This window comes from Gadus macrocephalus, chromosome 1, assembly GCF_031168955.1.
Source record: "Gadus macrocephalus chromosome 1, ASM3116895v1".
Taxonomy (NCBI): Eukaryota; Metazoa; Chordata; class Actinopteri; order Gadiformes; family Gadidae; genus Gadus; species Gadus macrocephalus.
Genome location: NC_082382.1, coordinates 24897541 through 24910038, shown reverse-complemented (window position 1 = coordinate 24910038; position 12498 = coordinate 24897541). Strand labels below are relative to the sequence as shown.

The window sequence follows — 12498 nt, the reverse complement described above, 5'->3', positions numbered from 1 at the left end:
GTTAAATTAGCATAAAGCTGTCTATTTTATTTATGTGCCCCTTCCTGGCAGCTTCCAGCAGTTATTTGTTCACATGGAATTGCCAGTAAATCTGTGTGGAGTCTTTTGCAATATTTTCACAAATCTGCAGTTCATCATAGAGATGAACTGAGGTCATCATAGAGATCCAGATCTTATCAAACATCCATGTGATTAGACACATGAAGGCCTCCACACACCGGCGCCGCAGAATCGCGTCAAAAAGTCTGCCCCCATTATTCCGGGCGTAGGCCTACTAGCACACACCGGTGCCGACTAGCCGCGCGGCAGCGTTCCGCAACGCGCCGCCCAACTACTCTTCGAGACAATGTTCTATAGAGTGGCGAAGTCACGCCCCTTCCGGTAGGGCTCATGGGACCTATGAGATCGAAAAATATGAATGGGTGTCAATGGAGAGAAAATAATTATTTTCTGGTCCCGGTCTTTATATGCCCTGGATTACACATATGTTGTTTGTGGATTTAAAGGATAATTTTTCATGCAAAGAGTTCGACCGTTTATTGTGCAATTGTTCAGATAAAGGCTGTAGAGAAAACACAACGAGAAAGACTACACGGCTCGTATGTGACGTCACGCTCCCTGCGACTGGCGTGGAGAAGACCGACAATCTTCCCATCGGCATAACTGAAACTCTGCACGTGCCCCGATTTATAATGGTTTTCACCTCTTTCGATGCTTTTATCCTCCCCTTGGAAAAAGCGGTGAAGTGGGGCAGAGAGATCGCCATCTCTGTGCCGAGTTCCAAGGGCGGGTGTGGTGACGTATATCATATGCGTCGAGAGCAGCGAAGAGCTGTAGTTCACAAAGCGGCCTCACATAAAACCTAAAATTATCAAACTTCTTCTCGAACATTTTTAGTTTTCTTTGCATGAGAAATTATCATTTAAATCCACAAACAACATATGTGTAATCCAGGGCATATAAAGACTGGGACCAGAAAATAATTATTTTCTCTCCATTGACACCCATTCATTTTTTTCGATCTCATAGGTCCCATGAGCCCTACCGGAAGGGGCGTGACTTCGCCACTCTATTCCCGAGCGTCGCCGCCCCTGAAAAAGCGCTTTGTAAAAGCTGGTTTGTACATCCCGGGTCCCGTAGGCACCTCCATATTTACCCCTCACCACTGGATGTCGCCCTCTTTCGTTTGTGATAAAGAATTACGAGAATGGACGATGAGAGACTGGTCGTCGAGGTGGAAAAATATGTCGAACTGTATGACCAAAGTTCCCGTCATTACAAAGACAACTCCAAAAAGGTCATTGCCTAGCGAGCCATAGCTCTGGAGATTGGATCTTCAGGTGAGAAATCAACAATGGTGGACTAAGTACCCAAACCATTAACCATAATGGGAAATAGACGAAATCAAGTCACATATAATCACACCATGTAGGTAGAAACCAGATTAGGCCTACTTGTAATATATATTTTTTTATTTAAGGCAAGGCAACTTCATTCATATAGCACTTTTAATACATGAAGCAGACTCAAAGTGCTTCACATAGAAACATTCTCATACAATAAAAGTAAAAGAAAACACAGGCAAAGCTCAAAAATGCATGTATTAACTGTCACTCTGGTATCAGATCATGTATTACGTAACTGTCTCTCTGGATTTAAGGAAAAATAACATTAAGTGTCTCGAGCACTCAAATAAAATACACTGGCTACTGAATCCAGCACAGCAATAACATCACTGTATTTATCCCGAGGGATAAAAAAAAAATATATATATATATATATGCAAAAGAGTATACCAGAGAGGGATAATAACTAGATTATAGGTCATCATATAGGCTGCACCATATGGTTCTGCCATTGCACACTGAAATATTGGCGTGCCTCTCAGGATCTGCACGGAGCTCCTGGACCAGATTGTGGCATAACCCCTGTTCTTGCCTCTGTTCATTGATGGGGTGCACCCAAACCCTTTGTCTTCTCCTTGCCTGCCTACAGCACAGGAGAAGAAGGGCAACCCCCTCTGTCTGGCAACAGTTATTTATTCTGTTGAAATAAAAGAAACTAAATAAAATATAAAAGAGCTTGCTCAATTAAAATGGATAACTACTGGCTGCATACATGTAAATGTGTGGCTATGTTAAGGCTATATAGATGGATAGATAGATAGATACTGTATTGGTCCCAATGGGGATCAATAAAGCCATCCAGGAGCTCAATACAATAAATACACACAATAACAATTGGCCTTAAAAGGTGACTGCACTCTAGTAAAAAGGCTTAATAGAAGGTCCTGCAGTTATTGAGATTGTTGATGCAGTAGATGAATAATGGCAAAATATAAAATAAATAAGAAATGACAGTAAATAAAACGATAAAGTGCCCTACAAACTAAGTTGATCTGATGCTTGAAAACATACTTTCACTTCGCAGATTATACATTTTTCAAATTATTCAGCCAAAAAGATGGAAAATAAATAAACTAGGCTACAATAGGCTACTCACCCATTGCGTTTCGTCTCTTTGCTGCGGTTGATTGACAGGTGACTTCCTGATTTTATACTGCAGCGCGGCCGTCGCGCCGCCTCCTGTTGGTGCTAGGGGCGTGCTTTTGACACGCGTAAAATGCGCGCCGCGCCGCTGCGGCGCCGGTGTGTGGAGGCCTTGATCATGGCCTTGATGCCTCCCGGTTCCCCGGTCGGATGTCTATGGGAAATAACCTGTTTTTTTTGAGGAAGTAGAAGTGAAACTGCGTCACATTTTGAACTACAATCTTTTTCCATCTAGTTTCGACTGGGCTTTTGGATTGTCGTGTAGTTAAAGTAGCACTAATAATCGTTACTTGTACAGACCGGGATCCCACCGGACGCGTACGCGCCGCGGAACGGCTGCGCCGCGGATCGGCTGCGTCCATTCCTACCGGGCGCGTAACGGCAGCGTAGCGCTGCCTTGCGAGCCAGCCGTATTCACGCGAGATCACGCGATAATCCTAAACCTAATGTACTCACCTTCCACTCCCAAAACTATTGCAATTAAATGCCACGCTTTGTCCTTTCTGACATTTTCCTTATAAAAAGGATGATTTGGTACATAAATTACTTCATGTTGCTGAACTTCGACAATGAGTCTTTCGTCGTTCATGTTGCCGACCCTCTGAGACCCTTTGATTGATTGACTGCTGACCTGGTGCCACCGGTCATGATGTAATAATGTTGATGTGAAGTTACATGAGCTGAGTATTGTGTTTTATTTTGGAAGTTGACCGGATGCTCTATGGCTTTTAGCTTTCACTTCCTGCCCTGCTCGACCTGCTCTGTTGAAATTGACGCGGTTTAGCAGCGGCTCGCGGCAAAAATAGAATTGGACGGAAAGATAGCGCCGCGGCGCAGCACGCCGCTCCTGGGACGCTGTTGAGACGTTCCGCGGCGCGCCCGGTGGAAATGGTCTCATTGATTAGAGGGGAAGAGATCAGCAGCGGTGACCGCGGCGCAGCCGTCCCGCGGCGCGTACGCCTCCGGTGGAATCAAGCCTTTATGCCGATGGGGAGATTGTCGGTCTTGTCCACGCCAGTCGCAGGGAGCGTGACGTCACATACGAGACGTGTAGTCTTTCTCATTGTGTTTTCTCTGCAACCTTTAACTGGACAATTGCACAATAAACGGTCAAACTCTTTACGTGTAAAACTATTACTTGGACCCACACAAAACATATCCAAGGCATTTGGGATCAGAAAATAATACATTTCTTTCCATTGACTCCCATTCTATTTTTCTCGCCCAGAGCTCCCATGAGGGGTCTACCGGAAGAGGCGTACTTAAGAGCCCTATAACCCGGGCTGTATAAACACACTGTTTCATTGGACAGTTTATTTGCGTAAATTTGCAAAACTTGACCTGATTGGCCGACGGATCCGTCGCTGCCTGAAAAGTTGACAATTTCTCAACTTTTTGAGCCGACAGAACGGACGGACCCCAAATGCATTTCGAAAGGGCCGCATGCAAAGGCAAGATGAGTGTTTCAGATCAAGCATGCGTTGCCTGTATGGACCTATAAAGAAAAAGTATTGCATTCATTAACTGCCTTTCTTTTATCTCTCCCCAGATATTTCAGAACGTCAACATGGCAATGATGATATGGCAGCCAAAATATAAAGTGTTGCCCATTTAACTTTTGAATGAAAGCATGTCTAAACAATAAACCTTAATTGACAATAAATGTATTGAACCCACACAACTTTGCTGCCCTCAAAATATGTTAAACATTTTGATGGTAAATACAAATTGGAAAATGTTTTTTTTCAATCTAGAATTCATTTTCAAGATATATTTAGGCCTACTTTTATTTCATATTTATATTATTGACAATGCTACTGCATCAGCAAATTGTCGCCCAGCAGAATACAGTTCAGAAGAGGGCTGTTGTCCAACCTGTCCCCCAGGTAAGAGACAATATCCTCACTAATTAGCTGGTTCCAAAATCGCTAATTTGGAATGTTATTTTGTTAGTATTGTCATGGTTTTGAATAATGTTTTTTGCACTTTGGACTTTGGCATCATCTAGTGGCCGTGCATGTCTTATTTAAGTGTTTTCTGTTTCCTTGGTTTGCCAATTAGTCCTGTCAACTGTGTCTTGTTGCTCCTGTCACATGACCAATCAAGCCATGTATTTAAGCCCTGATTTTGCCTATGTTCATTGCTTAAAGTGCGTTCACATCGCTGGGAATTATGGGAAAAACCTTTTCGCAACGTCGGAAAGTTCACCTCATGACGCTGTTATGATTCTACTTCCGTTCGGCAACTGGGGCCAAATTTAGTTAACAGAGTTGCCCAGTTGGTGACATATGGTGACTCATTGTTTACTAGTGATGCGCATGACCATGTCGGACCTCAACGCAAAAGTTTTGAACGGTGAGAAAGTTTGACTCAATATAAGAGAATCAACCATCATATCACATATTTTTTGCCATGTCTACACTTTACTATTGATTGACGTTGTAACCGTCTGTTGCCATCGACTTTGCTCAGTTTTAAAGGTTGTGTACTGGTAAACCAGCTGTAGATAAGGGCAAGTGTAGCCCTCCATACAGTGGCAATACTGTATGTGCTTCTCATAAATAAAAGCAAAAGGATAGTAGGTTCATAGGCTACAAGGAAATAAAGGCATTTACTTCTGGCTGTTTTTATCTGATAAATAAACCGAGTGATTCCATTTAGGCACTGTCCGACTGAGAAGCACCTGACTGCGCAGTTTGTATGGATGATCCTCATCCCATTTAGTGAATTATGAACATGTGCTTTGAAGTAAATCCTGTAATTTATTGGGAGCCAATGCAGGGATTTTAGGCTATTGAGGTAATGGGACGGCTTCGATCTGTAGGCTTGGTTGTTTAGTACAATGGCTGCTACTACATCTGTGTCATTTGCATAAAGTTTAAATCTCTTTCAGTATACATGGATGAAAAACTGCAGCTTCCATGATCCCCGACAATCAGTCAGAACCTATGTTCCACGCCAAACAGATGGTGGCGGTAATCCTCTTGGTGTGATATATATACCGCTGACGAAGAAGAACTTCTAGATTCCGAGCGGAGTGCACATGAACGGTCGCTGTCGGAAATACGCGTGAACGTGCGCGTCATCACTGCCGAGCCGTCTCGTTATCACCAGGAGAGTGAACGCACCATTAGTCTTTGGTGTGCCACGTTTGTACTCTGACCCAAGCTAAAGTCTTGTATAGGACATTATTATTGATCCTCTGTGTTTTGACCGCTTGCCTGCTCTCTGCCCACTTGGATTTGACCCTCTGGTATGACGTTTTGAACTTTTGTCTTTTTGAAAAAGATCTACCTGTATATGAGTTTACCTTTTGCCTTCTCTGTTGGACTTTTTGCCCTTTTTGGATTTTGCCCTCGTTTTGGAATTTTGTGATCTTCTGTGTTTTTGCCCAAAGACTTTGTTATAATAAACAACATTTCAGTTAATCCTCTCTGCACTTGAGTCTATACCATTGGTTCTCAAAGTGCGGCCCGCGGGCCAATGGCGGCCCGCAGAAACATTCCTTGTGGCCCGCAATGACATACAGACTTTTTAATTTTTATTAATTCAAACAAAAATAAATAAATACAAAGAGAAGAGTCGACTCTCTCTAGCTTTCTATTAAATCCTGTTACATTTGTTAGTTTTAATCCGACTATACATTTTTTGAAAAGATGAACCTCAGTTTCGTGATTTAAACCTCACTTGACCTCACTCCCAGAGGTCCACGGTGCAATGTTTTTTTTCCACCACTGGGGTGCTGACGGCGTTTCCCGCCTATTTTTTTTTTTCTTTGGCGGCCCTCAGTCAAATTTTGGGTTCCTAAATTGGCCCTCAGCTGTTGAAACTTTGAGAACCCCTGGTCTATACCCTTCCCTTTTTGTTCACTGGGTTTAGAGTAGAACTGCCCGGATTTGCAGATCCGGGCTCGATCCCCAACTCTGACAAGTATTTTTTTTTCTTTCAACATGGTCATTTGTTTTGGTTCCAACAGGAATGCATGTTAATAGACATTGCACAGAATTCAGAAGTACATCATGTGCATCTTGCACAGAAGGTACTTTCCAAGATGGCAACAATGGGCGTGAACAATGCTTTTCATGTAAACATTGTGATGCAGGTACATTTTCACTTTTCAACTTCTTAGCTCAGTGATATGTACCCATGTCATTTAAAACCCTTTCCCCCTTAAACGAGACCATGAATACTGTAACAGGGCATGAATGAGAAACATGAGTTTAGATTAATGAGGGTAACAGGTGCCTAGATGCCCCTTGAATGCACTGAATACTCCCCTTCTTTTCCTATCAAATTATTCTAATCTCAGACTTCCTCAGACTACCTTCTCAATCTCTCAGGTCCCTCTGTAACTGTTGTGATTGACAGGTCTCGGTCTGAAGGTGAAGAAGTCGTGTTCATCAACATCAGATGCTGAGTGTGAGGTCCTGGATGGATTCTTCTGTAGTGACTCTAACGGAGGTGGATGTAGGGCCGCTCAGAGACACACGGTTTGCAGTCCTGGTCAATACATCGGTCAAAGAGGTTGGCTGTCTGTCTGTCTGTCTGTCTGTTTGTCTGTCTGTCTGTCTGTCTGTCTGTCTGTCTGTCTGTCTGTGCACATCAACTTTCATTGAATTGCATTTTCTATTGAACCATTTATTCAAGACGTCTTATTGAGGTATAGATACTTCTTTAACAACAGAGACCTGGACTTTAAAGTATAGCTTTGAATCTGTTCAGCCCTATAAAGGGCCATCCAGCTTCTTACCAATGTATTGGTGTCTAAGTTATTCCATGATCATCTACAACAGTCTGACAATGAGTAGAGATAGAAACACCTTTGAAGTACAATTTTCTGTTTTCTTCTTCCTTCTTGCGCCAAACAATTTTGGTGAAAGTAGTTACAATATTTAACCTCGTCATGTTTTTCAAGAATGTAATGTTCACACCACATCTGAGAATGATCGTGTTCTAATAAAACATCTTTATATTCATATAGGAACAGCAGATAAAGACACAGAGTGCCTTCCCTGTACTGATGGAACATTCTCAATTGGCACATCAACGTCTTGTCAGTACCACACAAAGCAAGTGAATTTTATAGTTTGTTTATTAATACATTAGGGTTGGACAGTATAAACGGTATACAAGTATTGTTTGAATATTTATTGAAAGAAAGTGTGAAGGCGTGTTCACTTGAGATGACATTTCTGAGGATTGAGGATCCTCTTGCAAATCATAACAGCTTGTTGAAATGGGACAGTTTTCGTTCAGTCTTTGTGTAAAGACTCGACATTGGGCAACACTAATAGATCACTAATCAATATTTATACTAAATTCAAAATATATATTTTCCTAATATCAAGGATATTGGGTTGAACTCATGTCTGTGAAACATTGTCCAACGTGTAAACAGGACTAAGATGAGGTAAATCAGCTGTTGGTGAGCCATTGAGATTAGGAAGCATAGAGGGGGAATACTGAACGCCAAACTGAATTCACCATCGTGGATATCATTATGTGTGTTGCCATCTGTCTGAAACAACCCAAATATTCTGAATGCATTTTAAACTAATCGATCCCAATATATGGTAGGCTATAATATAAAAGTAAAGGGCAAATCAAGTGTGAGTGTTGTGTCATTGGCTCAAGACAAGTGCGTCATCACTGACAGACACGCCTCCAAGCGAGAAGCCCGGTTGTAACGGACATGCAAACCAGCCGAACCGGGCCGAGCCAGTAGAGTATAGTGGAATAACGCCATCGCTCAAGAACCTAGCTGAAGGCCTGATGGCTCATGTGGACATTGGGGATCGATCCCAGTACCTTTGGACCAGGAGTCAAACCCCCAGTCTACTATCCTCCCCCCAGGATAGGATGTACACTACACACCCTGAAACTAAACCTGTTGTCTGGTCCTTCTCCTTTCAGATGTGAATCTGTGGGACTGAAACTGATGAGACCAGGAACTGATTCAACTGATTCTGAATGTGGAGAACATGGTCCACATGCAGGACTAGTGGCAGGAATAGTAATAACAGGAGTCATACTGGCTCTAATAATCATAGCCATTATTCTGAGGAAGAAAAGAAGAGGTAAGTGTTGCATTAATCTAAAATGTATCATGGTTACATTAAACTAACATGTATCATGTTACAGTAAACTAACGTGCTTCTTGTTACATTCAACTAACATGTATCAGGGTTATGCTGAATGATGGAGACTGCTGTCCTGACATGTTACTGTATTGTTTATCTCTCTATAGAAAAGGCTAATCAAAGGCGTGATAAGGTAAGTGTTATTACTGGTTTGATACAGAACACAATAATATGTGTGAACCTAGCTGGCAGTGGTGAAGTTATTAGATGATGACCTTATTGTGAACCCAATGTTGAGATTTTATTAAAAAAATTTATTTTATAGAAAAGGGAAACACAGGAGCTGGAGACTGGTAAGATCTTATTCCACATTTTTCACTTTTGTAAATTTGTAACATAACTTTATTAATGTCTATTAAGTCTGTCTTCTATGAATAGTCTTAATACGGAGTCTAAACATTCTGCAATATAAAATATAAGGATCAAAAGTGTATTCAGTAGCTTGCTCCTCTTGTGTTGTGTTTCGAGGTTGTGTGTTTCTGGTTGTGTGTCTGGTGGTGTGTGTCTGGCTGTGTCTGGTGTGTGTGTGTGTGTGTGTGTGTGTGTGTGTGTGTGTGTGTGTGTGTGTGTGTGTGTGTGTGTGTGTGTGTGTGTGTGTGTGTGTGTGTGTGTGTGCGTGTGCGTGTCTGGTTGTGTCCTCATCTCCACCTGAGAGTACCCAGCTGCAGAGCTGCTCCAATGGGCTTCAGTCTTCAGTGAGTGTTGCTGCATGTGGAGGCTGGCTGTATGTCCTGACTCTCTGCTGCCTTCTCTCCCAGTACCTACACCACTAAGGTCCACTGACGGTCCTGAACCAACCAGGGACCAACAAGAATGTACCACAACTACCCCTGATGGAACTATGGATGTTCATCATGGTGACCAGAGTCCGGGTCCAGCCCCTCCCTCAAGCCCCACAGATAATGGATCTGAGTCAGTCTCAGTCCATCAGGAGGACCATCAGCCTGTCCTCATCAAGAGAGACAGTGGAGCCTCCCAGTCCCCCCTCCTCAGTCTGGTGCCCCCCTCCCCCTCCCGGTCTAGCCTCCTCAGTCTGGGTCCCCCCTCCCCCTCCCCGTCCACCCCCCCTCAGTCTGGGTCCCCCCTCCCCCTCCCGGTCCACCCCCCTCAGTCTGGGTCCCCCCTCCCCCTCCTGGTCCATCCCCCTCAGTCTGGGTCCCCCCTCCCCCTCCCGGCCCCCCCCCCCTCACTCTGGGTCCCTCCTCCCCCTCCTGGTCCACCCTCCTCAGTCTGGGTCCCCCCTCCCCCTCCCGGTCCATCCCCCTCAGTCTGGGTCCCCCCTCCCCCTCCTGGTCCACCCTCCTCAGTCTGGGTCCCCCCTCCCCCTCCCCCTCCCGGTCCACCCCCCTCAGTCTGGGTCCCCCCTCCCCCTCCTGGTCCACCCCCCTCAGTCTGGGTCCCCCCTCCCCCTCCCGGTCCATCCCCCTCACTCTGGGTCCCCCCTCCCCCTCCCGGTCCACCCGCCTCAGTCTGGATCCCCCCTCCCCCTCCCGGTCCCCCCCCCTCAGTCTGGGTCCCCCCCCCCCCTCCCGGTCCACCCCCCTCAGTCTGGGTCCCCCCTCCCCCTCCCGGTCCACCCGCCTCAGTCTGGATCCCCCCTCCCCCTCCCGGTCCCCCCCCCTCAGTCTGGGTCCCCCCCCCCCCTCCCGGTCCACCCCCCTCAGTCTGGGTCCCCCCTCCCCCTCCAGGTCCACCCGCCTCAGTCTGGGTCCCCCCTCCCCCTCCCGGTCCACCCTCCTCAGTCTGGGTCCCCCCTCCCCCTCCTGGTCCACCCTCCTCAGTTACTTTAATTTCCCAAGAGCCAAGATCGTATCGACTGTGTTTCATTATTGAAGGGTTATGACCTCGTAGAAGAAGAAGTAAAACCAGTTTTTGAAAATTCTGGATCAACATGAATGTAAATCTGATGACTCAAACGGAGGGAGTAAATACACCAGGCAGATTATTTCGAGGGTTAGTGGTGATAATCCATATTTGAATCAATCCTCACAAGCGAGGATGTTAATAAATAGACATGTGAGGTGTTTTCTGTGAGGCGTCCTGGGATATGATGGGTAACGTTGGCTTGAGTACGATCTCCATCCTGTACAGGGAATGTTTATATGGAGATGTGGAGATTGAGATGTTGGGTGAGAGGAACCACTTGTCTTTGAACGATTTATTAGGATATTTCTGTTTGCAATGTTGTCTTTTTTAGTTTGAGCTCAATTAGTGCAATGTTGACCACTTGCTGAACATATTTTAGTTATTAGATAGGATCTCCTGACGCTAGAGTCACTCTCACAAGTCACAACATGTGAGAGGGAACCATTTGGATTAGATCAAATGTTTCATCAGTTTTTCTTAAGAGGTAAAACCCCCCCATTGGTTGATCAGGGCAGGGGGGGGGGCGTTTACACTCTTTTTTTAATGATACTATATATTTCACCCATACGTGTCATTTTGAAGAGAAGGAAACTGTTTCTACGTCAGAGATTTAGCGCCATCACTGTATTGAAGGTGTTGGATTGAATTCAGGACCAATATGCTAAATGCTAAACAGTGTTCCTCTGCTCCACGTTAAGTGAACCCTAGCCTGGTTCCTAGCTCTACGTGGCCCTGCAGGAGCTGAGGGCTGGTTCAACCACACTGATCGCTCAATGTGCAACAGGTGTGCAGCCTCACCAACCCCCAAAGTCCAAGCAGTCTGACTCGGGCCAGGTGAGGCTGCTTAAACCGTCATTAAGCCGTCATCCACACACACTTCACAAAACTGTGCCTGAAACGGTCTGTAAGTGTATTGTTTTTTAACTTTATTTGGAGATTTATTAATGGGTATATTTTGCTTACATTTTACGGTGTTTATTTGTTAACAGAATTTTGGGGGTTTGGATTATTATGAAATGGCCTTTCATCTGTCAAACGTGCCCGTTCTCCAACCTTAGCGACAGAATAGGCATGGTAACCCTGACATGTATCATGGTTGTTCTCAATGATGGTGACATGTTCATGTATTGTTTATCACTATATTATTGTGTCTCTAACTGACGTTTCTCAGAGTGACACAAGCCTTGTGTCACAAGGTACTCATCTTGCTTCTGGAAACATTGGACCCGAAGCTTGTATCTGTTTTTAAATGTGTTTGTATTATAATTGTGGATGCCTCATTTGCATCCTTCTTAAATGTTTTGTATTGTTTTATATATGTATATAGATAGATATATTTTATATGTGCTGCTTTATGGACCTTATATGTCTTGAATAAAAAGTTGATTGATTGTTATATATAGCAAGGACCGGATCAACTATATAAAAACATGTATGTGTTTTTACTTTAGTTTGACCATGGATACACAGATGTGAGAACCTATAGGCCTGGCAGTGGTGATTATCAAATCCTAGGTCTGTCTTTGTGTGACGAGCTCTGTGGAGCTGACCGTACCCCAGACCAAGGACATGGTCATGTTTTAGAAGACCACCTTCTGCGCGGTGCATACAGGGATCAGAGACTGAAGGGTCTGATCGGTACCCTGGGACTGTTGACGACGGACTGGGTTTTGAGGCTAACACTGACCTCATTTGCACGAAGGTGCATCAGCAGTTATATCTCTTATGAAAAATTGAGGATTTAATGTCAATACTGTTACGATGTCCCTTTTTTGCAAGGCTTTCATTGAATCTGTTGGAATTTTTTTAATATAAATCCACTGGGTAGACTGAAAGTGGCCAGTAAGATCATTGGGTTAGGGCAGAACCTTTTCAATAGGCATGTGCTCAGGAAGGCCCATGTCGGCCTGGACTCTCCGGGCTTCCCCGTGCAGGGAGGGTCG

At 44.5% G+C, this 12498-nt stretch overlaps 1 protein-coding gene across 31 annotated transcripts in view; it reads left to right on the top strand.

Moving 5' to 3' along the window:
* The window catches only part of LOC132463355 (basic proline-rich protein-like), a 56149-nt gene that overhangs the window by 19390 nt on the left and 24261 nt on the right, over window positions 1-12498 (top strand). For 10 of the 31 annotated variants that reach the window (XM_060059659.1, XM_060059650.1, XM_060059635.1 and 7 more), the window contains exons 2-3: window positions 4099-4435; window positions 6526-6651. The exons of 5 other annotated variants lie outside the window; for them this stretch is intronic. In XM_060059659.1, the coding sequence (XP_059915642.1) occupies window positions 4249-4435; window positions 6526-6651 (313 nt within the window). In that variant the 5' untranslated portion in view covers window positions 4099-4248. Of the gene's footprint in view, window positions 1-3512; window positions 4905-5210; window positions 6652-6917; window positions 7074-7530; window positions 7619-8462; window positions 8627-8796; window positions 8823-8954; window positions 8983-9351; window positions 11952-12498 lie in introns of those variants that run through there. 16 more of the 31 variants (XM_060059477.1, XM_060059459.1, XM_060059577.1 and 13 more) reach the window with 13 other exon arrangements.